Source organism: Pleuronectes platessa, chromosome 24 (assembly GCF_947347685.1).
Source record: "Pleuronectes platessa chromosome 24, fPlePla1.1, whole genome shotgun sequence".
In the NCBI taxonomy this organism is placed as follows: Eukaryota; Metazoa; Chordata; class Actinopteri; order Pleuronectiformes; family Pleuronectidae; genus Pleuronectes; species Pleuronectes platessa.
In genome coordinates this window covers 2,794,199-2,820,577 of record NC_070649.1, presented here as the reverse complement: position 1 = coordinate 2,820,577, position 26,379 = coordinate 2,794,199, and the positions used below count along the sequence as shown (strand labels likewise).

At 41.9% G+C, this 26,379-nt stretch overlaps 3 protein-coding genes and 3 non-coding genes across 6 annotated transcripts in view; 4 read left to right on the top strand and 2 right to left on the bottom strand.

Moving 5' to 3' along the window:
- The window catches only part of LOC128431330 (cilia and flagella-associated protein 47), a 21,257-nt gene extending 6,896 nt beyond the window's left edge, over window positions 1-14,361 (bottom strand). Inside the window, exons 1-35 of the mRNA XM_053417612.1 lie at window positions 14,218-14,361; window positions 13,901-14,058; window positions 13,121-13,205; window positions 12,857-12,997; window positions 12,332-12,501; window positions 12,036-12,139; window positions 11,599-11,828; window positions 11,317-11,509; window positions 10,928-11,090; window positions 10,630-10,837; window positions 10,425-10,521; window positions 9,988-10,204; window positions 9,639-9,883; window positions 9,356-9,486; window positions 9,021-9,143; window positions 8,787-8,918; window positions 8,510-8,587; window positions 8,050-8,197; window positions 7,733-7,812; window positions 6,837-7,035; window positions 6,565-6,650; window positions 6,122-6,338; window positions 5,553-5,778; window positions 4,805-4,922; window positions 4,398-4,528; window positions 3,914-4,014; window positions 3,658-3,777; window positions 3,347-3,572; window positions 3,156-3,227; window positions 2,658-2,795; window positions 2,038-2,119; window positions 1,796-1,891; window positions 1,143-1,329; window positions 816-913; window positions 236-352 (exon numbers count right to left, since the gene is read on the bottom strand). Of these exons, the coding sequence (XP_053273587.1) occupies window positions 236-352; window positions 816-913; window positions 1,143-1,329; window positions 1,796-1,891; window positions 2,038-2,119; window positions 2,658-2,795; window positions 3,156-3,227; window positions 3,347-3,572; window positions 3,658-3,777; window positions 3,914-4,014; window positions 4,398-4,528; window positions 4,805-4,922; window positions 5,553-5,778; window positions 6,122-6,338; window positions 6,565-6,650; window positions 6,837-7,035; window positions 7,733-7,812; window positions 8,050-8,197; window positions 8,510-8,587; window positions 8,787-8,918; window positions 9,021-9,143; window positions 9,356-9,486; window positions 9,639-9,883; window positions 9,988-10,204; window positions 10,425-10,521; window positions 10,630-10,837; window positions 10,928-11,090; window positions 11,317-11,509; window positions 11,599-11,828; window positions 12,036-12,139; window positions 12,332-12,501; window positions 12,857-12,997; window positions 13,121-13,205; window positions 13,901-14,058; window positions 14,218-14,361 (5,061 nt within the window). The remainder of the gene's footprint in view (window positions 1-235; window positions 353-815; window positions 914-1,142; window positions 1,330-1,795; window positions 1,892-2,037; window positions 2,120-2,657; window positions 2,796-3,155; window positions 3,228-3,346; window positions 3,573-3,657; window positions 3,778-3,913; window positions 4,015-4,397; window positions 4,529-4,804; window positions 4,923-5,552; window positions 5,779-6,121; window positions 6,339-6,564; window positions 6,651-6,836; window positions 7,036-7,732; window positions 7,813-8,049; window positions 8,198-8,509; window positions 8,588-8,786; window positions 8,919-9,020; window positions 9,144-9,355; window positions 9,487-9,638; window positions 9,884-9,987; window positions 10,205-10,424; window positions 10,522-10,629; window positions 10,838-10,927; window positions 11,091-11,316; window positions 11,510-11,598; window positions 11,829-12,035; window positions 12,140-12,331; window positions 12,502-12,856; window positions 12,998-13,120; window positions 13,206-13,900; window positions 14,059-14,217) is intronic.
- Window positions 12,199-12,270, top strand: trnad-guc (transfer RNA aspartic acid (anticodon GUC)). Its single transcript has one exon. It is a non-coding gene; the product is annotated as a tRNA-Asp (tRNA).
- A 2,816-nt stretch (window positions 14,362-17,177) lies between the features above and the next one.
- On the bottom strand, window positions 17,178-20,783 carry nufip1 (nuclear FMR1 interacting protein 1). The gene is made up of 10 exons (XM_053417141.1): window positions 20,487-20,783; window positions 20,054-20,139; window positions 19,854-19,955; window positions 19,624-19,686; window positions 19,465-19,541; window positions 19,274-19,366; window positions 18,935-19,134; window positions 18,462-18,602; window positions 18,057-18,334; window positions 17,178-17,940 (listed from the first exon to the last, which is right to left on the bottom strand). Exons 1-10 carry the CDS (start codon window positions 20,689-20,691, stop codon window positions 17,440-17,442), a joined length of 1,746 nt encoding a protein of 581 aa, XP_053273116.1. The 5' UTR covers window positions 20,692-20,783; the 3' UTR covers window positions 17,178-17,439.
- Window positions 20,784-21,383: 600 nt separating this feature from the next.
- Window positions 21,384-25,760, top strand: nop58 (NOP58 ribonucleoprotein homolog (yeast)). Its single transcript, XM_053416985.1, has 15 exons — window positions 21,384-21,551; window positions 22,034-22,110; window positions 22,222-22,274; window positions 22,397-22,521; window positions 22,605-22,741; window positions 22,928-22,992; window positions 23,099-23,233; window positions 23,440-23,585; window positions 23,817-23,943; window positions 24,134-24,297; window positions 24,384-24,518; window positions 24,686-24,747; window positions 24,838-24,989; window positions 25,076-25,197; window positions 25,290-25,760. Exons 1-15 carry the CDS (start codon window positions 21,507-21,509, stop codon window positions 25,353-25,355), a joined length of 1,611 nt encoding a protein of 536 aa, XP_053272960.1. The 5' UTR covers window positions 21,384-21,506; the 3' UTR covers window positions 25,356-25,760.
- On the top strand, window positions 23,625-23,708 carry LOC128436183 (small nucleolar RNA SNORD11B). Its single transcript, XR_008337948.1, has one exon. It is a non-coding gene; the product is annotated as a small nucleolar RNA SNORD11B (small nucleolar RNA).
- On the top strand, window positions 23,977-24,060 carry LOC128436184 (small nucleolar RNA SNORD11B). Its single transcript, XR_008337949.1, has one exon. It is a non-coding gene; the product is annotated as a small nucleolar RNA SNORD11B (small nucleolar RNA).
- Window positions 25,761-26,379: the final 619 nt, after the last annotated feature.

Genomic DNA, 26,379 nt, shown 5'->3' with positions numbered 1-26,379 from the left:
TATGTTGTAGGAATTCATTGCTTCTGTTTTTGTGGTGTATTCAAAGTACTCATATATGTGAAATGGATGCAGATACGTGAGGAAGCAACATTGTAGAAATCATTCTAGTTTAAGTTTGCAAAGCATGAAAACTCATTTGAAGAGGAGCAGCCTATTCTGACTCATGTAAACCTCCTTAATGTCTAAATGGGTAAACCTGGATTAACTGGTAATCTCACATTCCTCTGGTTTTTACCTGTAAATCTATGTTGAGAGAAAGTACGGTTAAGGACTGGACCAGTATGATGTTGTTGTGGAGGATCTGCTCCAGGCTGCTTGGGGTGGTGTACATCCTCTGGAAGTGGCTGTAGATCTAATTAGAAATATAATTGGTAATTAAGAAATATTAACAAGGCTCATCTGTGATTTGTCTTTCAATTGGATGAGCACTCTAGTTTCTCTCTCACTCTGTTTCTGTCACAGACGGCTCAGCAGTAACGTGTGTGACTAGATTGTGAATTGAATCGTCTTATCAGAGTTCAAAGATAATTTGGGAATTTTGTTGAAATCTTACTTGTCAAACACTTGAGCAAAACACATCTACTGGCTAATTACACTACTAAATATTCAGAGGCGGCTTCACTCCCCCACACACATTTATATACACACACATGCACACAGTCTGGTGATTTGCATGATAAGAAGCTTCCCTAATCACAGTGCCACTTAACAGGCATTAACCACCATCCCTCTCTGACTCACAGACACACAAAATGGTCTTCACACACACACGCATACACGCACACACACACACACACACACACACACACACTGACCAGATAAGGACAGTAAGCAGCAAGCAGAGCTGCGAGCACCAGTCCATCTGTCAGGTCCAGGTCAAAATTCACTATCCAGCGTGCTGAAGGGACGCCACCTGCCAATCATTAACAACAATGCAAACCACCATCAGCATCAACAAGTCCTGAAAATAAATTCTAACCTCAAGCTTTACAGGAAAATATTGTATTATTATTTCCCCTGTGATGAAGAAACACTTTAAAGCAACAGCGCCCTCTACAGCCACATGTGGGGATTGATTCTGTTTGGCTCTGATTAAGTGGTTTAATTGTGTATTGAATGTGCGTGAACATATTGTGTCCTACCTGTACCCCAGACAGTTTTCCTCATGTTCTGGAAGTGCTTGTTGAGCCATGAGAGCAACTGGAGCTCGCAGGCGGAATAGACATTACTGGACACTGGCTGTGAGTTGCCAGTTTGGATCCCATCTACGTCTTCCTGGTTGAGAATTGTGTTCAGACCGCTCTCCGCCACACGACACAAGACTAACACCTGGGTGTGTGCAGAGGAATATTAAATAGTGGTATTAAACAAGACAGAGTCACTTTATATTCACAAGCACAGACACATTCGTGAGCAGCAAAATGTCCCCAGGCTTCCATTAAATTGTTAGAGTTAAAACATTTCAAGTCAACTGCTTTTTTTTATTCAATCGTTGATTCAACCTTAATTTGACCATTAATACGCTTTCATTATTTCTGACAGCTACTGAGAAGGAAGGGAGAAAGACATAAATAAAGAGGAAATGGAAATATAAACCCATAGAAACATTTGAAGAGGGAAACTGCTGCTCTATTGTATTAATTGCAGTGGTGAGAAAAAAAAATTTAAACAGCAAAGGAACAATTACAGAAATTAAAATTTAAAGAAAAATATCAAGTCATTTCCAAGAATACATAAATGCAATACAAAAAAGCTGGCAGTGAAAAATAGAGATAGTCAGATAATTTGTTTTCACCTTGTATATCTGCAGCAGCACATCCATCCAGGATCGTTTGCTCAGAGACTCATAGTCTACACTCCTGTAGTCCAGACCTCCCTCTTCCTCATTTGACTGAGTAACACACACATAAGGCAAAAGAAGCTGTAAATATACTTTGTGTGTGAAGAAAGCGAGACACCACAAGTGAGAGTCTAAAAAAAACGGATTTAAAAGATATGTAATTTAGTTTGTGACTGAAAGGTTGTGTGTATTTATACCTGCTGGGAGCACCAGTGTTTAAAATCCTCCACGTCAAGCAAATACTCTGGTCTGATGTGCCAGAGAGAGGCCCCCTGCATCCTGAACACACAGTAACAACAAACAGAAAGTGACCACGGTGTGAAGTAATTATCGTACATGTCACTAAGTCCTTTCCCGACATGGAACATTCTCCTGCTGTGTTCTTCATAACATGTCTGTGAGATTATTAATCCTTAAAACGTAATTAAACTTGAAAAAAACCTTTTGGATATTTGAATTCAATGGTCTCTTTCACTCAATATGCAACATGCACGCTGCAACACATTTAACAAATCCAAATGGAAGCCACACTTGTGACCCACACATGTGTAAGCAGGAGCCCTGCAGGACATCTGCAGTTTGAAGTCATTCATCAAAGTTATCATTGAAAACATTTGCACCCAAGTTTATTATGTTGTATCATTTTCACATTAATCTCTGAAGGTTTGACCTTGTTCTGCCGGCAGTATTCAGTTTAGACTTGTTGTTAGACAGAGATATCACTAGGTCAGGTTTTGCTTTTCGACTTTTGCATGGACATGACTCAGGCACTTATTCAAACACATTGCAGCAGTGTATCTGTGTGTGTGAAGCCTACATGAGAAAAGCAAGCAAAGCTTCAAGGTGTTTTAACAGCTGATTGGTCCGCTGGTCTTTATCTGTAGAAAATGTCTCAGAGTGAAGAATTCCAGGAATCTTTTTGCCATTCAGGTGATGAAACATGTCCATCACTGACCTGGATGCAACAACACAACACAGTTATGACCCTATCTTGAAAATTAAATTCCAAAAATTGAACTCCAACTATCAGCTAGTGTTTTCCTTGACCAAATTCAAACCTCTGTATATTGAATAACAGAGACATTATTTGCACATAAGAGCCCAAAGCTCTTCAAATAAAGCAAACATCATTGTTTCAACATGGTGTTCGACTGAATTTGAGCAAAGTTACTGAAGGAACATTAACTATGTCAGGCTCATACATGTAATATAATGATTACTAATTTGAAACTGCTCAATCCACCGAACTACAACATTTTTTTTCATCTATCTGCTTAAAGAGCGTGTACTAATAATTCAGCCCACACATACTCACCGGCAGTCTTTGTTTTGGCTGACGCGGTAAGTCCGTCCACTGGAAGAGTTCGTTTGAGTTTTTGACACAACTCTGTAGTGAGAGAGGAGCAATGACTGATTAATGTGACAGACAAACAGAAAGGAAACATGGTAGAAGACAGTTGGAGAACGAGTCAGTCATTAAAATGTGGCCCCTGAGCAAATCTATACCTTCTGAGAGAGTGTGGCACAGAGACAGGATGTGTTCCGTCGGGCCAGCCAAAGAGACTGAACCACCTCTCCACAGCCACTAATACATTCTGGTGATACAGCCCTTCGTCTGAGTTGGCATTAGGGAATTGTGGGACGCCGGGATTGTCCAGGCTCTGTCTCTTTGGAGCTACTTCTTCATCCCTGCTGCTCCGTCCACTCACACTGTCACTGCCTGGAAAAGAGTCTGGTGAGGACAGTGACACACAGTGTTGAGAGATGCATTCAAACAATTATAAACACACACAAATGTGGTGAATTTCTTTTTGTACCTAATCCTGAGCTCTTGTTAGTTGAGCTGTTGTGGTCAAATGTGGAGGAGGATGACAAAAGGCCAGAAGCAGGACTTGGTGTTTGATAGCGCTGAAGGATCGCCTCCTCAGCTTTGGCTCCTACATGACAGTCACACGATAATAAATGATGACAACATGTTCACAGATTTATTTTGAAGCTGTTTGGGTGATTCGTTTTCTAACCACTGTACATACATGGTGCAGGTAAGTGTGTCTGTGGAGATTATACAGTTACCAGTCTTGACAACTATCTGTTGCTCCGAGCGGTGCAGGGCCATGTAGGGCCAGACGGTCAGGACACAGTTGTCAGCGATTGCACTCAACTTAACCTTAAACCTGTTGGGAGGGAGGCAGAGTTAAGGGCAAAAAGGAGTTGGTACTAATCATTTGTAATTTTAAGTATTGATATCAAGTCTGTTCTAGGGCATGATGTAGATGTGAAGGGACATGACAAGGACAGGACTGAAGGTTTTCTAGTGAGGCCCCAAATCGTTATCATTCATCTCACTTGACATTTTCAGGACCAAACCCAGATAATGTCTGTGTTAGACACCGAGAAACTAATTTGTTTTCAAACTAAATGTTCAGAGCCAAACTCTGATGGAATGAAAAACCAGAAGCCCTCCCCATGTACTCATTTGCCCAACCCCTGACAGACAGATAGTGGCACAAAGCGACATGAGAAAAAGATGTGAGGAGCGGTGTTATTAAATGGCTACCTGTTGTTGAAGTGCTGTTCAGTGAATGTGATATTTGTGCCGAGGGAGAGAGGAACGGCAGAAGAGCAGGACACAGTGCAAGTCAGACAGGTCACATTGGCTTCCTGGCTTCCAACACCTATTGGATGGCTCTATACAGAGAAAATAGAAAAGTGGGTGAATTTCTGTCACACATATCTACTTTTTCCAGTTTTAGTCATTTGATCACAGGATGGATTCAGTGACAGATTGGGTTTCACTCACACTGTTACAGAAACGGCTCTTATAGCACAATCCTCAGACTATTGCCTTGGAAATGCACAATTGTAACAAGATATGGAAACGAGAAGAAGCAGCTTTTTAAGTGAAATTCAAACCCTATACATCTTAAGAAGTAAATACATTTATCCACTCAAAGGACTCTTTACCTGGTCCTGTTTTGGGACAAGGAGGCAGTTCCCCTCAGGAAACATGACGTTGACATGCTGCATCTTTGTCCCATTCTCCAGTTCCATCTCATCCACTTCAGCTGATATCCTGGTCCCACTTCAAACATACAAAGAAAGAGATGGATACAACAACAAAAAGGAGATATAACTGTGATTGTACCTTTTGCATATTGCTTGTCTGTTCTTTTCTTGAGTGTGTAAACTGTGTTTTCTTGAGAAGAAGAAAGATCTTTATGCATGAAGTGTTCTCATTTCAGTCATCCGGATCTGGGTCAGAAAATGCTGCCAGAACTGTAAAATGACTGCCAGGATTCTGTCCACTCTGAAAGCCGAACAACAATGGAGCCGCGTAGGAATGGGGATTAGCTTGTTGGCTTTTAATGGAAGAAAAATCCAACACGAGTAGAGACCTGCCAGTTAATGAGTCCTGGCCTGATTGATAAAAATCCCACTGAAATGAATAATGCATTGAGATAATCAGTGTCTCTTTTCCCGCTCTGCATTCGTTTACCGTAGCTCCAATGGCTTGTCACAGCTGGTAAACTGCCACACGCTCAGAGAATGTAAATACAATATAAATCTATCATTGCTGTCAGCTTACCCAAAGAGCTGACAACTACATCTGGGATTGTTCTCTATGTGTCACAATCCAAATTATTAAAACTTAGGAAATTAATTAAACTGTAAGTGGATCAGATCTTAGGAGAAACCGGGTGTGTGAACTAACCTTGGATATCCCACAGCCACTAGGGTGAGTTTGGACGTTGCATTGGTTTCCAGGGGTACTGGGCAAAGCAGGATTTGAGGGGGGTGGAAGGTGATACTGGGACGCTGGACAGTAATAGTGATGGCCAGCTCTCGGTAGGGCTGACGTTCCTTCTCTTCTTCCACCCTCTCTCCATCCTTATCTCCCAAGTACAGAGGGAGGGACAGTTTGATTAATCTGTCAGATGCTAGGAGAGAAATATAAAAAGAAAGATGTAACCTGAATGTAACTCCAGTTCTTTAAATACATGTGTAACCCACCGTCATGCAAAAGTCCTTTAACACATTTGCATCTGGTCTTGAGGTGGTGTTACCAGTGGGTATTCAACAACGATCATGGTACACTCAATGAAGCTGTGACATATGTTGTTTGTTATCCAGGTTTCCCTCTGACGAGTGTGTGGGAAAAGGGGTCAGCATGTGTGTGAGAGAAAAAACTAAATTTTGATCCAATTATGCACGTGTGAGACATGAGAGGGCAGAAGAAGACCAAGTCATCCATCATGATGTGTGAGTCTAACCATCTCTCACCTGTTCTGATCGCCTCAGGCCTGATGCTGACCTCAACGCAGATGGACTGGCTGGGCCCCAGACGGCCGGATGATGGAGTCACCGTACATAACTCACACTCCCTTCTGTCCTCAGTTGGTGCTGCTATTGCACTGCAGTCAAACCACCAGTGCAACTGCTTACTGGTGACACCACACCAAATCACACTCTCTTCACTCACTGCTTTCAGCTCCACTGTCTGGAGAGTGGCAGAGAGATACAATCAGGAAAAGAAGAAAATCATTATAGAATTATAAATATAGCAGATTAGAGCCAAATTGTGGGGGAAATTATTGATCAAGAAATTAATCTATTACAGAAAATAATTGTTGATTACAGCCGTACTTAATGGTTAATGAGAGAAGGTGAAAAGAACAAATGTGAAAATGAATGAAAGGAACCCAGTAAGAAAGCTGAAGTTGTACCTTAGTATGAACATCACTCTGTGATGCCCAAGGCTCCACGTGGAGCTGTAGGCTTGACGGGGACATTTCCAGTGGAGCACACAGCACTAAAAACATTTTTAAAAGGGAAACAAAAACATTATGTAACTGCACAAACCTAATTCCATGTGTGAAATGTGTTCTATACGTATACAATGTAACCAACATAGGTGTGACTATGTTTCATTCCAGCAGAATACGATACAGTATCACTAACAAACACTCAACTCCAGCTCCACATGAATGAGCCCCACCTGTGGCCTGTATGCACGGGGACCGTTGTGCTGCCATGTTGACCGAGCGGCTGTGTGGCTGGACCATGTGCTTCCAGCTGACCGCTGACAGAGAGGAGAAGGTGGAAGCAGAGGACGGAGTAGGGAAGGGAGACAGAGGACCAATGGGCCATCTCACTCCGTTGACCATCACCGGCAGGTCGAAGTCGAAACTGGCTGCCTGCAGGAAGACATTTCCATAAGTGTCTATCCACTAGTTCATGCTCTGCTTTTGGTTAATGCTGCGGTGATGCACTAATTAAATTAAAGTTCACAACAGCATCTCTACCACCTGCTACTCTCAGATTACCACCTGTTGGAGATCCAATGTCATATTTGTACTTGTCATCACAATATGTCACCTGAACCGCATTTAGTCGTCTCTCCCTGCCCAAACTGCTAGGGGGGGGGCAAGGGTAGCCAATGATTAATGAATGTCACAGGTTTAGTATTTAAAAAAAGGAATTACTGAAAAACAGAGTGTTAGTGGAAATAACAAATAAACAGTTTTAATCTTGTGACAGTGCAAACACCTTTTAAATTGTTTTTTAAAAACCCCAGAGATAATTTTTGTAAGGAAAAAAATGGGTGCTTGAAAGCATCAGTAGCGTCGGTCCTAACAGTTGCAGACAGATTCTATCAGCTGTAGTTAACCAAATCACTTCATTGCTTTTTAAACATCTTGCCAAAGGGCTGCAATTTCAAATTAACCATCTGGTTCACATTGGCTCGTGGTTTTTAAGGTAGGATTGGACAATTGCTCATGGGGGGAGGCTTCAGGAGCAACTTGTGAAGGCAGAGTGTGCATTTAAACAGATCTTCTCCATCTTAAATCTATCTGCTATAACTATTCTGGAGGATTTATATCAAGACATCACCTGTGTGGGTGAGAAGATAAGGGAGCAGTCCTTCGTCTGGTAGCCCTGCACTTCCATAACACTCACACCTGGCTCCTTCTCTGCTTGTAAAAATGAACAGAAGCATTCAAGCAAAATTCAGTTACCACAAGACAATATGCACTTTAATGTCACTAAACTATTTCTTATCTTCTGGTCACACCCCACAGGGACAGTCCTGCAATAATACAATACTGTGTTTCCTTAACAAAACCCTCTTCATAGGAACATATTACCCAGACACCCCATGTGTTAACTCCTCCTGTGTGAAATGCTGGACTGAGTGAGTGAATGCATACTGTGTGAGGGCTGAGGGAGCTGGAGGGAGAAGTCTGCATATGGTGACAGGTTGAAGGTGACCCGGGCTGCGGCTGATGAGCAGTTTGTCAGAGTGAAAGGAATCACCCGCCGAGAACCAGCATGGACGCCATGGAACTGGAAAAGGGACTAAAAAGAGGGAGGGAGGGGGTGATATAATTAGATGAGGAAAAAACATAGTGATTCTAAAGACAAACCAAAGTGGCATCATGGTATTAAAAAGTCTACGACATCACACATGCTCAACCTCAATACCAACAGGTCGAATCCCTCTTGATACATTATTTTGACAATATCTGATAAGACTGAAATACTTTTACTCAGGCGCATCATTTTCTTTTTAATTTTTAATTAATTTGTCTAGTTTAGAAAAATTGCCTGAGTATATCATCTGCTGATACAGACAAAATATAAATAATATATCAACACACAGACACTCACCACATTAATGTCAAGATTTGGAGGCTCCACTGATCCTCCCACCCTCAACTCAATGGACTTCATGCCCCTCAGAGCAATCTGTAATACACAACGATGCCTAATGTGAGGTGCTCTCTTCGTGACACACACACACACACACACACAAATAAACGCCGTTGTAATATAAAAACAAGAAATTCTTGAGATATTGTGTTCAAAAGAATGAAATGGAGGGACAACCAGTTGGGGGTGTGGAAGCATGATAAAGAGTCTTCCCATCTTTGCATCTCTCTCTCACCTCCACTCTGGTGTCAAACCTGATGACAGCATCAGGGCTGAAGTGGATCTTGAGCACGGCTTGCCCCCGACTTGGCACCACGCCCTCATATGGACCCACAACCAGGCCTGGCAGAGGGCACACATCTAGCACCTGCCTCACACAGGCAGAGGGAGATACTGGTTATTTCACAAATGTCATAAACAAGTACCTTTGTGGGTTGGTGTGTGTGTGTGTGTGTGTGTGTGTGGGCACCTGATAGTAGGCATGGCTCTGTCCAGTGTTGTGTAAGATGGCAGTTCTGATAGACGGCATGTTGAGAGGCACTGATCCAAACATCACCTGTGTTTCTGCCAGTTGGACACTAGTGGATTCAACCTGAGAGAATGGTATACATTTGCCATATGTTATTGTTCTGTCATTTTACAAAACATCTGACAGCACACAAAGCAATTTTGGAACAGCCACGAAAGTTTATACTTAAAAAAGAGCTTGGAATGTGCATACCTCCGTTATAGTTTTATTCAAAAACTACAATAATAAATAGGAGTAACTTATACGACGTTATCTCTCCAGTTCTAAGGACAGACCTTGGCAACACAGTGCAGACGTTGTGTGTTGCCCTCGTGGACACACAGGTCAAAGTCTCCTTCTGCAGGGGAAGAGAAGGAGGGATGCCACACCACGTCACAGTCCAATTCCCTGTATGGCTCCACTGTACCTAAAGAGGATGAAATATAGAATTGTCAGATCAGTTCTAAAACATACGGGCAAACATTTCAATAAAAAACGGCCGTTACACACAATATTTTCTGTTGCTGAAAACTAATTTAGAAAATAATCTACAGTAACACGGAGTGGACCTGGTCGTACCTGTAGCTGGTCGAATAGAGAACAGGACGCCATTCTCTCTGACTATTGGTCTCCATGTGAATTCTGCGGCATGGTTATGATGGTTTCGAAGTGTAACTGAACTTCTATATCCTGACTGGGCAAGTAAGGGGGGGGCGGAACGGATCACTAGCAGGTTGGTGGACAGTTCCAGAGCCAAGGGGACGACCTGAGCCTGGACTAGTATCTGACCGGGGTGCTGCTGGTTCACAGTGTAGGACACAGTTCTGGAATAAAGAAATATACATCTGTAATCTACCTACAATGCATTGGAGCAGAATTCAATGATTTTCATGAAATGAGAGTATATTGAGCTGCTTCCTCCTCCAACCTGTAAAAGTGACCCAGCTTGTTGCACTGAAATGTCAGAGGTAAGGTGCTGTGGGAGCGGGGGGGCAGGACGTGGGAGAGGGGGGAGGAGCCCTGCAGCTCCGGACAGTCCATCTCCAGCTGCACCCAGACGTACACTGATAGATGATTGGTCAGCTCCAGCTTCTGAACACACATCGACTGCACACACACTTCACCAAAGTCCAAAAACAATGGACCTAGTGAGAAAGAAGAGAGATTTTAACCTGTGGTTTTGACATGAAAATAATTCTTCTACACTTTTCATAAAATAAATCCCCATGACGACTAAGTGTTGATGTTTTCATATTCTCAGATTACATTTCTTACAGAGACAGAGTAAAGATAAAGAACAAGACACAACAATACACTGATACACATCATTTGTTCCCAAGTTTTTGTTTAAATTGAATCTCCAACCTATGACGACTTGGTAGAATTCCTGAGCTGTCAGAGTCCTGCTGCAGTCTGCCACCTCCTGGCTGTTAGAGGGAACTGCACTCATTACTTCTGAGGCCTTGAGTGAATGCAAACGAAAAAATAAAGGGTTTGGCTTTTGCAAAGACATTTTACCTTGTGGAAAGGTGGACTTATCTGTTAACTAAAATTAGTCCTTTGACCTCACCTGATTTTTGAACTGCAGGGGGATGGATGTCTTTTTTCCTGGGCAGCTGCATTTGGTTTGTGGGAAAGCACAGCCACTCTTAAGATTGGTGTGTGAGATGTCACTGCTGTCAATGTCCCTGATACGAAGTTTTGGGGGAGCAAGTCCTTGAGCAGGTACAATCCCGATGTCCACCTCCTGTAACATTTTTTCCTGTTGTCTAGCATCTCTAAAAAAAAGACGAATATCCAATTTCAATGGTTCATCTAACCACATATTCGAGTTTGATGCTACTGTTACATTAAGCAGATACACCGACCTCCTCTTTGTTCTCGACAGCCGTGTTTGCATTAGCTGTATGACGACGTCTGTGTAAATCTGTTGATTTCTCTGTCTCTGCTCCATCTCAGTGATCCCAGCCAAATCACCAGGCTGCACGCGAGGTGGCGAACGAGTTGTTTTAGTCACGGCTGGAATTGTGTCTGTGAAGCAGCCAGTCAGAACATCAAGGTACATGTGGTAAGATAAACCAATTAAACAGGATGTAAGCAGCTAAATAAACACACTCACTTACTGATCAGAGAAACAAACATTGTTTCTGTACATATTATATCTGCTCTTTTTTAGCGTAACTTTTAAAACCTATTTTGTGATACAGTCCCACAAAACACGATTGAATTAATTGAATGCAAAACTTGAAGTATTCACCAGGATTAGGTTTGGGCACAGTCTCACTGCAGCAGAGAGCAGACAGCTGCAGAGCCACTGTGTGGAAGCTACGAAGCTTAAACTCAGTAACAGCCGTGTTGTCACTGCTCTGGTGAACATGACCTAAGACATCCAGCATCTGACACAGCTGGAAGCTCCCCTGCTGCCGCGCAGTGAAAGACAAAACTACCTCCTGGGGAAATCAACGGAGAGAAACAAGTTTCCACATTCATTGCTCTGGTTGCATTTAGAAATACATAATCCAATGATTCACCATCCTACCTGACTCTGCCCAGGGCCGATGGTGCCCCTGAAAGGTTCAGTGATGAAATGTGCTAACTTGCGGAAGTGGAAGTTGACGGGCAGTTCAGGGCAGAGGTTCTGCAGCACACACAGCAGGTCCACGTTTTGGCCCATCATACACGGTGGGAAATCAAACCTTTGAGAGGGACTGGGTACCAGTGACACAGGCAGCCCAGAGCCGGTCACTGCCAGTTCCACACTATTGTTACCTACAGAGAAACAAAGAAAAGGTTACACAAAAGGGAAAAAGATCAAATAAAGAAAGACCAGGATAGAAATATCAGTGTGACAACTTAAATAGTAAATTAAATAATCAAATAAAAAATATTTGTGATGTTAAGAGAAACGCACAATAGCAGTTCTGAGCTGAACTGGGCTGTGTGTGTGTGTGTGTGTGTATGTGTGTGTGTGTGTACCACTGTGGTGAGTGAAGCCATGTCTCCTCCCCACTGAGTCAAATAACAGGAACAGACAATAGTCCTGTCGTCTGTCTGAGCGATTGTGCTCCACTGTCGTCGGCCTGAAATAAAGAGCGTATAATACTTTAAATACGTACGACTCCAACCTGTATTCACCACCTCCTCGTTAGTATAGTGGTCAGTATCCCCGCCTGTCACGCGGGAGACCGGGGTTCAATTCCCCGACGGGGAGACTCATTTTTTTTTTTTTCTCCACATAAGATAATAAATAATTGTGAATGTAATCCATTTACCTGATACGGAACGGACTGAAGCTCACGGCCACAGTGGTTGCGCCATAAGGTCCCAGTCGACCCTGGTGCGGTGCACACACCAACACTTGAGAGAAATCCTGCACCGCTGGGTGGCGCTGCTCCTCTCTCTCAAACAGGGAGGGGTCTGTGCTCTTTCGGAGGTCGGTTCCCTACAAAGACTTCACTGTCAATGACTTGTTTTATTCCAGGATATCTGTAAACTACTCAAATCAAATGCTTTGCTTCTCACGACCTTAACAACTGTGCATAGACAGTTCTGTCTGTGCAATTCTGTATGTAATGTGCACTCCTTTTACACTGTATGTAATCTATTTACATGTATTATTTATATTGGCTTATCTTTATATTGCATGTTTACCCCATTGTGGGACTAATAAAGGATAATGTTTACATTAAAATATTAAAATAAATAGTTTTCCTGTTGTGAATGACTAAAAACTGACTTTTTGACTTGAATTCCCAACCGTTGTGCAGATTTGTGGCAGCACTGACTTTGACACTCACCACTTCAGTCCCAGCAGCAGTATCCTGAATCAGGCAGATCCAGTCACAGGTCTGTGGGCCATCGTTTCTCAGAAACACATTCTTCACACAGGTTGTCCCATAATATAGAGGCCCAAACCGCAGACAGGAGAGTGAATCCCCCTGTCAGGCAGCAAAGCATCATACTTCAGAGAACTTTTTCATAAACTCTACTTGACGGGGGAGGGCATAAGGTAATCATTAATTTTAAGGTCAATGGAGTATAACTTATTTCCATTGGATTACCTTCAGGTCACAGACCTCCAGCCGCTGATCCACCACTTCAGCCCTGATAGTCAGAGTTACAGCAGAGAAACTCTGGAGTTTTATCCTGGGACACAGAGAGCAAACAACTGTTACTCAGGATGGTCAGTACTCCAAGTAGAACAAACATAAACTTATGTACGGCAAATATTATGAACAATAGTGACATGGTATTGTTGTGTCCTTTCTGTTTATGTACTCTACAGTTCACAGATCTTTGTTGAACTAGAGTTAGTATCTTACAGAGCCTTCTCATCAAATTGTCCGGGTCCGTCTGTGCGTAGTTCAACTTTTAACCACTGGGTGGCGCCTGCTGCAATGACTCCACTGAGGGGTGACAGTCTGATTGAAGGGTCTGCGCTGTACTGCACTTGGAACACACCTACGATACACACACACACACACACACACACACACACACACACACACACACACAGTGTAAAACTAATATCAATACTGGAATTTGTGGAAATTTAAGTTCCAATTCATGGCAAAAGTTACAATAGGTTTTTACCTGGTTCTGATCCTTGATTGGTTATAGGATGGTGTTTGCTGATGATCTGCCTGCTGGCAGCAACACAACCAAAGTCTAATACCGAGTCCGTCAGGAGGGAGCAAGTCCTGGGAAACCTAGAGGTGTGGATACAGTGGAACTGAGTTGACGTGAAAATAGACAACAAAATATGACTCACTATCTCGTGGACTGCATGCTTGGTCCTAGTTTCAAACGTATGTGATACACAGTATGTCTAGACAGCTTACCCAAGCAATGGGACTTCAATGGTCTCCACATCATCTATATGGATCAGGAAGCAGTCTCTGACCACCTCCTCTTTCTCTGGAGTGAACTGCAGCAGGCCACTGACAGACTGACCAGGAGCCACAGTCACAGCTGTACCCGCTACTGTGAACTTGAACAACTTCAGGAAAAAGAAGGATTTAAAAAAGGAGCGGAGGGGGACACATGATAAGATGAACACACACAAGGCAATGTGAGCAAAGTCAATGAACAGTGGGTGAATTAAAGGAAAACTTTACAAGATACTAACAGACACTAGTTTGAAACATCAGACACTTACCTTCCTAGCAGGCTTCTCGATGATGATCTTTTTCCGACCTTTCCCGATGTTTGTGGCCGTGAGCGTTGTCTTGTAAACCCCCCCGACGCAAACATTGCTGAAGTCAACAAACGGCGGCTCAACTCGAACACTCCCTCCAGACATTGTACAATTTAACATCTACGATTGAGTTTAGTGTTACAACTGAGAGTGAATCCCCCTGTAAAAAGCAAAAGCATCAAACTTTAGAGAACTTTTTCAATAACTCTACTTGAAGGGGGGGGGGGGGGGGGGGGGGGGGGCAAAAAGGTAATTTGAGGTTTCAGGTTTTATCCTGGGACACAGAGAGGGCTCAACTGTAACTCAGGATTACCACTTTAATTCTTAATACTCCATTTACTATAAACATACATATAAACCTTATTTGTGTCCTTTCTGTTTATGTACATTACGGTTCACAGTGCTTTGTTGAACTGGTGTCTTACAGAGCCTTCTCATCAATCTGCATAAGCTAGCTAGCTAGATAGATAGATAGATGGATAGATAGATAGATAGATAAATATATAGATAGATAAATAAATAAATAGATAGATAGATAAATAGATGGATAGATAGATAGATAGAGAGAGAGAGATATAGATAGATAAATAGATAAATAGATAGATAGATAGATAGATAAATAGATAGACAGGTAGATAGATAAATAGATAGATAGGTAGATAAATAGATATATAGATAGATAGCTAGATAGATAGATAAATAGATAGATAGATAGATAGATAGATAAATAGATGGATAGATAGATAGAGAGAGATAGATATAGATAGATAAATAGATAGATAGATAGATAGATAGATAGATAGATAGATAAATAGATAGATAGATAGGTAGATAAATAGATATAGATAGATAAATAGATAAATATATAGATAGATAGATAGATAGATAGATAGATAGGTAGATAAATAGATATAGATAGATAGATAGATAAATAGATAGATAGATAAATAGATAGATAGATAAATAGATGGATAGATAGATAGAGATAGATAGATAAATAGATAAATAGATGGATAGATGGATAGATAGATAAATAGATAGATATAGATAAATAGATAAATATATATATATATAGATATATAGATAAATAGATAGATAAATAGATAGATAAAAAGATAGATAGATATAGATAGATAAATATATATATATATATATAGATAAAGAGATAGAGGGGGGGGGGGGGGGGGGGGGGGGCAAAAAGGTAATTTGAGGTTTCAGGTTTTATCCTGGGACACAGAGAGGGCTCAACTGTAACTCAGGATTACCACTTTAATTCTTAATACTCCATTTACTATAAACATACATATAAACCTTATTTGTGTCCTTTCTGTTTATGTACATTACGGTTCACAGTGCTTTGTTGAACTGGTGTCTTACAGAGCCTTCTCATCAATCTGCATAAGCTAGCTAGCTAGATAGATAGATAGATGGATAGATAGATAGATAGATAAATATATAGATAGATAAATAAATAAATAGATAGATAGATAAATAGATGGATAGATAGATAGATAGAGAGAGAGAGATATAGATAGATAAATAGATAAATAGATAGATAGATAGATAGATAAATAGATAGACAGGTAGATAGATAAATAGATAGATAGGTAGATAAATAGATATATAGATAGATAGCTAGATAGATAGATAAATAGATAGATAGATAGATAGATAGATAAATAGATGGATAGATAGATAGAGAGAGATAGATATAGATAGATAAATAGATAGATAGATAGATAGATAGATAGATAGATAGATAAATAGATAGATAGATAGGTAGATAAATAGATATAGATAGATAAATAGATAAATATATAGATAGATAGATAGATAGATAGATAGATAGGTAGATAAATAGATATAGATAGATAGATAGATAAATAGATAGATAGATAAATAGATAGATAGATAAATAGATGGATAGATAGATAGAGATAGATAGATAAATAGATAAATAGATGGATAGATGGATAGATAGATAAATAGATAGATATAGATAAATAGATAAATATATATATATATAGATATATAGATAAATAGATAGATAAATAGATAGATAAAAAGATAGATAGATATAGATAGATAAATATATATATATATATATAGATAAAGAGATAGACAGATAGATAGATAGATAGATAGATACTTAACAACAAAGACAAATGTTGCTAGCTTACCGTGACTCATTTTGCAACTTTTGGTTTACTAGCAATTAAGCAAATTTCAAATATAGTTAGCTCTGTGTCGTTTTTTTGTTTTTTAGTTATTAAACTGAGTAAAGTTGTTAAATCCACATGCGATGCGGACACGTATCTTCACAACAGGCTTCTCAATGAAGAACTGTTCCCGGTGTTTGTGATCGTGAGCGTTGTGTTGTTCACCTGCGCAACGTAAACATCGCTGAAGTCAACAAACGGCGGCTCAACTCGCAAACTGCCTCCGGACATTGTACAATTTAACATCTACGATTCACCTGGACACGTTACATGTCAGTAAAGTAATGTTTCCTGGCAGTGAAGTGAATATTAAAGTTTTCTTCGACATACCGATGCTCAACTTTCCTGTTGATCCTCAAAGTCCATGGCAGCTCAGGTGGCTGCCAGGCAACGGCTGCTCCGCTCGTTTTACAACCCTGCGCAGTCCAGGTGGACGGAGCGTCTGCCGCCGCTGCGCACTAAATCATGGTTTCAACTTTGTTCAAGAGGGGTTTTCATAGTCTTAGACACAGATTACATCACTGTCTATCACTACTAATCATTATTAATAATAATACAAGTATGTGGTCCGAAAACAAGCCGTTTTTATGCTTATCCCCGCTTATGAGTCAGGGACTCAGCTGTTGAGAACCATCACACCCTACATGGATAATCAATAACACATCGTAATAATAAATGTTCTTATAATATAGAAAATAAATGTCAATAGAATAATAAGGATTTATTAATTGCACAAAATGATAAATATAACAGTATACTCAGATTTAAGTTCAAAAACAAAATCAGGACAAATTTGACAGGTGAATTATTTATAAACAAAAGAGTCTGTTAAGTACACAGTGTGTTGAAAAATATAATTCACACCAACAACAATCATTTCTGTGGACAGAAGCATATGAACATAAACTTTAAATGACACAAATTAAATGTGTTTAACAATAATCTACAGTAATTTGAAAGTATTTCACAAAACAGCACCGGGGCTCTCCCATATTTCATCATCATACAGATTAGCAGCAGATGTGATTGTATCTGTGATTTTCGAACTGAGGCTGTGGCCGTTGCTGACATTATTTTGGATGAGACTTCCTTCGGTCTGCTCACTACTTGCTGCCGAGTCCACGCAAGGATCATCTGATTGTTCTGAGAGATCCCGGTCGGTGAGTAAACCCTGGTCCGGACCGTTCTGAGGCAAATATGGGTCGACTACAACACATTTACTTGTTTCTAAACCCTCCTGATTGCCAACGTCAGGGATTCTCTCCCCACCCCTCAGAGAGGCAGACTGGGACACGGCCCGGGCTTCATTTGATGCCTTTGTGATCTGACGCTCTCCAGCGGCTGTGGCCCGGATCCCCTCCCCGAGATGAGGTGTGCTCTCCAGGCCGAAGAAGTGGTTCCGGACGACGTAGCGCACGCACTGCAGGAGGACGTTTCTCTCATGGCGGATATCTGGAGCGAGTAACTAAAGAGAGTGTAAGAAAACAGAGGCTCAGATGAGGCATATTCAAGTATAAAGTGTATTTTCTTAATGTTAAATTGGGGGAAATATGCTTGTATTATCTCAGATTGTATCCTTACCATCTCAAGTAGAGTAGAACGACGCTTCTGCAGCGCATCATGGTGTCTACCGCCCCTTCCTCTTCCTCCCCTTCCTCCTCTGCCCCTTCTTCCTCCCCTTCCTCTGGGGCCGTTAGCGGTGTACAGATCAGAGTCAGGCAGGAAGGCTGAGTTTGTTTGTGACAAAACCTCCATGCTTGTATGGGGCCCTCTGTCCTGGGACTGGTGTCCTGGTGTTAATGTGTTTAGAAGCAGCTGGTTTTCTTGCAGAAGGTCTTTAGCTTTCTGAATAGGGGCAGCTGAAACACAAGAGAAAGGAACATTAGAAGTAAGTGATGAAGAATTTAAGTGTTTTTTTATTCACACACTGAGATGCAACGATTGTCACTGTCACACATCACTGCGGTGGATAAGATGAACACTCACACTCTGGTTCTTCGTCACTTTCACTGTCACTTGAGGAGCCATAGTTTGCCACCAAGGAGCCCAGAGCTGAGCTCATCCGTTTAGGGGCCACAACCAGGCTGCCAGTCCTGGATTCAGCTGCTGGATCCTCTCTGTCAGACTCTGGAGGAACAATGAAAAATAAATCTATTAGAAAGTTTTAAGGCCTGTTCTTTATTTTGGTTTGAAAGTCTTGACTTTAGATTTTATTTCAAGTGAAACTCGTTGAAGCTCAGTCTGAGTCAGAAAAATTAAAAGTGCAACTGTCTACATACTTTCGGAACTCAATTCTCCTTTTCAATATTAAACCCACAGCAGCTTCAATTAAACTCATGATGAAGACTGTATCCAAAATAAAAATGGTGGATGTGGCAATAAAGGTAAGCTTACTAATTAAAAGCCAGCCTTTCTGACAGAATATCGTCTTGCATGTCTCCACCACATGAGTTTCTCACCGTGGTCACTGCTGGCCAGTGCCCCCAGAGGATCCCCGTCCCTGCCAGGCTGTGAGATTGGTGGAGGTCTCTCTGTAGCTCTGCTGTTTGGTGGGTGAGGGCCTTGTGGTTGTTGCTCCTGGAACCCTCTGTTACCCCAGCCACGACCACGACCCCGACCCTGACCTCGACCCCGTCCTCGTCCTCTGCCTCTCATTCGTCTGGAGATCAAATATTAATGTCTTGATTAAATAATATCAGTTGAGCCCAGGTAAACAAACTCAAATTAATTCTTGTTTTTGCTTGCAATGAAAACTTAGGAAGATGTCATACATTTAAATTGTTAATATGGGCACTTACCCAAACTGAGCCGTCTCTAGAACGCCTCCTGTCTCCTCCCGTGCCACCATCACCTTTTTCTTCTTTTCAATATTCTGGAGTGTTGGATAGTTTCTGGAAATATTAATTTAGATGATGTTCAAATGTATTTTCATTACATATATGATTACTGGATAATCATATATGATGTCATTAAAGTCATTAATACTGACTTGCGCCTCTCCTCTTTCCATTTTGCAATTTCCTCTGCTGTGTCCAGTTTGATTCTTTTTGTTCCTGGTGCATGGTTCTGTAGTCAAATATGAAACATGGATATTAGCGACAGAGTTTTACATTGAGATGCAGCATCAACAAAATGTTGTTTCACTTACATTTCTCCAGTGGATGCTGACAATTTTCTCGTGAGCTGTAAAGCTGCAGTCGGGCACAGAACACTACATGGAACATAAGAAAATATTAGTAGGGGATTCCTGCAATACATCATTTTCAGAGCCTGAAACTGTAACACACCTGTATTGTATATATATATTTGAAAATGTGTATATTCATTAGTGTAAGAAAAATGAATTAAGCAGAAACACAGTTTAAGATGTCACAGTACCTTGACATGTTGCGCCATGTGTTCATCATACTTGTCCTGGTTTTTGAAGCCTCGTTCACAGGTGTCACAGAAGTGGGAAAACTCTGGTTCTTTCTTATTTCTCTGCAGTAGGTTAAAGACACAACAGTTCACCACCAGAGGTCACTGCAGCTGTACGACAACATCCTACCAAAGACATGGTCAGAATTTCATGATCTGACCTTTTGCCCCCGACTATTGGCAGGTCCGTGATTCTGCCTCCCACGGTGATGTCCACCTTGATGCCATTCACGTCCAACATTTTGACCTGGAGATAAAGATAAATCAAATCAAATTGATATTTGTACTGTCCCTTTTGCTCCTGTAACATGGTGCATTTAAATCATGGTGGGACTGATGGCGAATTATCTTATCTTAAAGTTAAACACCTGTCACATTAAAACTACAGCCTTGTATTGCAGACACTAAGATTGGCTGTGGTTCTGGTGAACAGATAAACTGAATCAAAACAAGTGAACAAGCTCACACATTAAAAACATCCTGACAGAAACATTTGCTGGCTGTTTTCAGCTGGATTGCAGAACTAGACCTTTTCTGAATGCAAATGAAAGAACCAACAACTTCAGCATGTAGTCTCCTGTATGTGACACGCACCGTAGGGACGGTGAGGTCGACCGTGTGCATGTCCCGACGCCCCGGGAGGCCACCCTGCCTGCTCGCCCCAGGAGGAGCTCTCAGTGGGCGTCTCGTTCCAGCTCCACATGCCGGGCTGGAAGTTGCTGGCACGGGGCAGCTGCTGGAAGGAGTTCGGCTGAGGAACGCCGAAGTCCGGAGGAGGATAATGTGCGTTTTCGTTCATCCCTGGAAGCGGTTTCCTTCTCGGTGTGTCAGTGAAGTTTCTGAGGGTTTCTCAGTCTCTCACCACGCAGGTCCCACATGTGCTTGTTTTGCTCTTCTGCATACGTCACTTCCGCGAGAACAGGAAGAAGATAGAACACGGAACGAAAACCAAAATAAAAAACTATTAAAGATGTTTGTCGTGATATCACTGTTTGAATTGCACATCAAATTCTCAACCACAACTTTGTGTTGACTGTTTGTATCATTAATGCACTACTTTAAAAGCCGGTGTGGTTCCTGCAACTTCTCGCGAGATTTTACATCTAGGTTGCCAAGTTGAGAGGAAACACATGTGGAATCTACAATTGGCCGCCTAATGGCTTTTTAAAAAGTTTAAATAAAAACTACTGCAATATTTATGAAAGCATAAAGTGTCACAAACCAAGAGGGAGCTTTTTCAAATCTCACAGACCAACCCTGCATTGCTTTAAAACGCGTGTGGGCTCTTTTTAAGAAACGAAACATTCATCTCGTTATAACAATTATTTCAAACACAGAAACAAACAAATTATTTACTATTGCTGATACTAAAACAAAGTGTGTTGAACCTCTTTATTAAACACACATAACAATTATCACACAACTACCTCTGCTTCCGGGGGACGAGGTCTGAAGCGACCTGGCAACCCAGCAGCTTCCGGGTGCCCTGTCTCGCCGCGTGTGTTCCAGACCCAGAGGGAGCAGCAGCAGCAGCGTGGAGAGCGGGGAACGTGGACGCTTCCTGCGCAGAGACGAAGTGAAAAGTTCGCGAACAACAACCGAGCCGCTGTCAAAATGCTCGTGTTATTCGAAACAGCCGCTGGCTATGCGATCTTCAAGGTTCGTGTTTTATTTTCTCACAGTTAAAGCGTTTTTTTAACGCAATAGCTACTTGAGCTAGCTCAACTTAGCCACGCGTCTAGCCACCTCATGCACACTCAAGATGTTCGTAACATCGTTGCTAATGAGCAAACTATTTGAAATAGTCTTGTAACGTCATTTATAGTGTGTCGATATGCTTATATACGTTATTTTGCTTGATTTCTCGTCTTTGCTAACGCACAGGTTAGCATTAAGCTAGCTTTCACGTGGGCCTTGCCACCACGTGTGCACACCGGGGGTAACTTCAGTGACTCTACTGCTCACTGAACAATATTTTCACACAAAGTGGAATTGTCTTTGTATAAAGATGCTGATTAAAGAATACAGAATAACAGTGAGACTGACATTATCCCTAAGTTTGAAGATTTGTATTAGTAATGTCTAGTGCACAGATCAGACATATAAAACCATGAAAGCTAATTTAAAGTGTTATTTTCCAGGTCCTCGATGAAGCCAAGCTGCAGGAGATCGACAACCTGCACAAGGAGTTTGAAACTCCTGAAAAGGCGAATAAAATGTAAGTAGTAGCAATACGTGTATTAACAATGCAACCTTCTAGTTGTCATTGATGAGGTTATGTCCATATCGAAGTGTGACTTATCTCTTTTATTGAATTTACCCCTGCCAGTGTGAAGCTGAAGCACTTTGAGAAGTTCCAGGACACAACAGAGGCCTTGGCAGGTAATGTCACATGACGTCTTTGTACAGTACTCAAATCTTCACACGGGGTCTGTGATGTGGTGTATTGCACACATGGAGGTGTCAGTGTATGTGATGCATTGTTTTCAACCTCCCTCTCTCAGCTGTCACTGCCCTTGTTGAGGGGAAAATGGGCAAGAGTTTGAAGAAAGTGCTGAAGAAGGTCGTGGCCAAGGACGCGCACGAGCAGCTTGCGATCAGCGACGCGAAACTAGGTGGAGTTATAAAAGTAAGTGACCCGACGTTTGCATTTCATTCAGAAATTAAGCATCACTTGCAGGAGTTGAGTCTCTAACAAGCTCTGGTTTACAGGACAAGATGGACCTGAGCTGTGTCCACAACCCTGCTGTGGCCGAACTGATGAGATGCATCAGGAGCCAGATCGAGGCTCTCGTCACTGGACTTCCTCCCAAGGAGATCAGTGCCATGTCTCTGGGGTTGGCTCACAGGTTGGTACCTCGATGATACAATGTTATGTGAACACAACTCTTGCCGTTGATTACACTTGCTGTCTGAAAACCCCTGTAGATTATTTACAGCATTCGTCACTACCGCTGAGGCAACTGGCTTCCACCCGTAATCTAGAACTGTAAATTGTACATGTGTGAACGACTGCTTTTTCTGTCTTTTTTTAGTTTATCACGCTACAAGCTGAAGTTCAGTCCGGACAAAGTGGATACTATGATTGTTCAGGCCATTTGTAAGTTGTATTTTCTTTTATTCAATGTGAGAACACCCATTTAACTGTTTGGTCTTAGTTTCACATGCATCGGTGACTAAGAAAATGTTATTTTGTGTTTCTTCAGCTCTTCTGGATGACCTGGATAAAGAGCTCAACAACTACATCATGCGTTGTAGAGAGTGGTACGGCTGGCACTTCCCCGAGATGGGAAAGATCATCACAGACAACTTGGTTTACTGCAAAGCTGTGCGCAAAATTGGTAAAATTAACTTTACTATTACTAACACGACATATTGGTGATATTCAGGGTGGTTCTAAGTTGATGTAGTTTTAAAATTCCAGGCATGCAACCCATTTGACCAAACTGTATATGTGGGAAATTGGTTTTCCAGAGCAGCTTTTTATACAAACTTAAAATGGCCGATATTATTGATAAGCAATTAAAATGTTTTGTTGTGTCTACAGGTGATCGTACCAACGTGGCCGGCTCTGACATGTCAGACCTTCTCCCTGAGGAAATCGAGGCCGAGCTGAAACTAGCTGCTGAGATCTCTATGGGAACAGAAGTGTCGGAACAAGACATCGGCAACATTGGGCATCTTTGTGATCAGGTGTGTGTCCGTTTTGTATCATTATGTGTTTAGCTCAAGTGACAGTAGTGATGATGACGACATCTGTCTTACTCCTGAATAATCACATGTGGGTTTTCAGTCACTACCTCATCTGAACAGTCACGTGCCACGACTCCCACTCTTCACTACTGGATAGGCCTGTACCACTGATCTGAGTGTTTATCTGCTGGCAGTTGTAATATGGATCTTTCCCAATTTGTCTCCCCTCAGGTGATTGATATTTCAGATTACCGCACTCAGCTGTACGACTACCTCAAGAACCGAATGACTGCGATCGCCCCCAACTTGACTGTAATGGTGGGTGAGCTGGTTGGTGCCCGTCTCATCTCACATGCTGGTAAGTGAATGAGAATCGCCTGCTTGAGAAGCTAGCAAGCAGTGATGATGATGACATAATGTCAACTTTCCTGAAAACACCTGATGCTTTTAAGTCACTACCTCATCTGAGCTTGCCGTAGAAGGATCTGTGTGCAGGTACTCGTGAGAACATCAGATTTACACGTCTGTATTGTTGCTTTGTTACCAAGGTTCCCTCCTGAATTTGGCAAAGCATCCGGCCTCCACGGTGCAGATCCTCGGAGCAGAGAAGGCTCTGTTTAGAGCCCTGAAGACCCGCAAAGACACACCCAAGTATGGTCTCATTTACCATGCCTCTCTAGTGGGCCAGACCACTGCCAAAAACAAGGGCAAGGTGAGTTAAAGAAAAAGTTAGAGGCTAAACAACGGCTTGTGACTCCTGTTTGATGGTGAGGAAATAAACTCTTGTTTTCTAACCAGATCTCCAGAATGCTGGCGGCTAAAGCATCACTGGCTATTCGTTACGATGCCCTGGGAGAGGACACGAACGCAGAAATGGGAATAGAGAACCGTGCCAAGCTGGAGGCCAGACTGCGGCAGCTGGAGGATAAGGGTGTAAGTATAACAAAAATATGTTGACCATATGACACATTCTTACTTTCACTTAAAGGACAAGACCATCATTTAGTTGCATCTGTCATTGGATATGATTTAAAGTCCACCTCTTGATTTTGATGGTTCTCTGCGCCTCGTCTGATGTCTCCTCCACAATCTCTTTTCAGATCCGAAGAATCAGCGGAACAGGCAAAGCGATGGCACAGGCCGACAAATACCAACACAAGAGGTAAATAGTCAAAAAGGTCTCTTCTTCTCAGGGTAAATCATGTATTTCCACATGTTAAATGGCTTAATACACATATTATTCTCTCCACAGTGAAGTAAGAATTTATGATCCAGCTGGCGATTCTACTATTCCCTCCACCTCAAAGAAGAGGAAGTTTGAGGAGGTAGAGGAGGAGGAGGCTGAAGAGCCTAAAACGCCTGCGACCAAACCCAAAAAGGCCAAAAAGGAGCTAGTAGCAGAAGGTGGGTTAATAATAAGAGTGGAGATAATCCTCTGTCTCAATATCAGCACGGGGAGCACGATTCTAAAAGGTGTTTTGAATTTTTAGAAGAAGAAGCAGAAACGTCAGCAGCAGCAGAGGAGGAGACTCCAAAGAAAAAGAAAAAAAAGAAGGACAAGAAAGCAGAAACGGCAGTAGAGGAACCAGAGGAGGAGGTAGCAGTACCAGAGGTGAAATATATTTTTTAACGATGGTTCCTTAAACACAGATGTTTTTATTCGGGATATATTTTTTAACCCATCCATCTTGTCTCTCTTTCCAGTCGACAGAAAAGAAAAAGAAGAAGAAGAAAAAGAAGGTTAAGGAGGAGGAGGAAGACGATGACTGAAAACAACAAATACGTCTTTGTGTATATATTCTGTTAGTTTTTATGCCATTTTAGTTGTGTAATTCATTTATATCATTTTGAATTAATTTGTTTCTTAACATCAGGAAGAATATATAAGATAATTGTTCAACTTTTATAACTGAGTGAAACGTGGAGTTAATCCCAGTGTCCAGTCATAAAGTGAGAAATGTAAATCTATTTTTTTCCTTCCTAAGATGAATAGGTTTGTAACCTACTGCTCTGTTTCATGTCTGTTTTTATTTGTGAACACATCTGTATCAGACATGATTTTTCCAATTCAGTGCAAAGCAACACGTTTCAACATTACTCAGTTTACAGGTGATAAATCTTTGTATTGTCTAAGACTGGACATCTGCCTTGGGGAAATAAAACTCTTGGCTCTAATGTTGTGGTTTGATTGAATACAATGTTGTCGTTAATAATTAGATATCAAGTGAAATTTTATAATTGTCAACGTGTGCAGTTTCCTCAAATAACTTTGTATAGCAGATGTATAAACTAAGTTAAGGAGTGCTTTATAAAATGGATGGGAATACAAATGAGCGAGTAAATAAAACAGCCATTAAAAGGCCACTGTCCTGATATCTCAATGATGATTGAACACATTAAGTGATTGCTAGTAGGGATGCACCGATATATCGGCCGAACATCGGTAGCGGCCGATATTCGCCTCGTTTACTGATATCGGCTTATCGGTAATAAACTTGAATTTCACCGATATCATTGGCCGATGTTCATATTTGTGGTAAAACCGCTGGGCATGTGCCGCGGCTCGGGGAGCAGTCGCTCCGTCGCCCTCCTCCGCGCCGCCGGAGGCTCAGTGTGCGGCACCGGGAGGTCCTCATCCGGTGGCACCTCACGGCGCCGGCGCGGAAGGCGGGGAGGGGACTGGGTACGGCGGTCAGCGGCGGCCACTCTGGACGCGTGTCGGGCCCTTCTCGCGGATCACCTCAACTACGGCGACCGCTGGGGGAACCCTCCGGCTGGCGCCTAGCAGCTGACT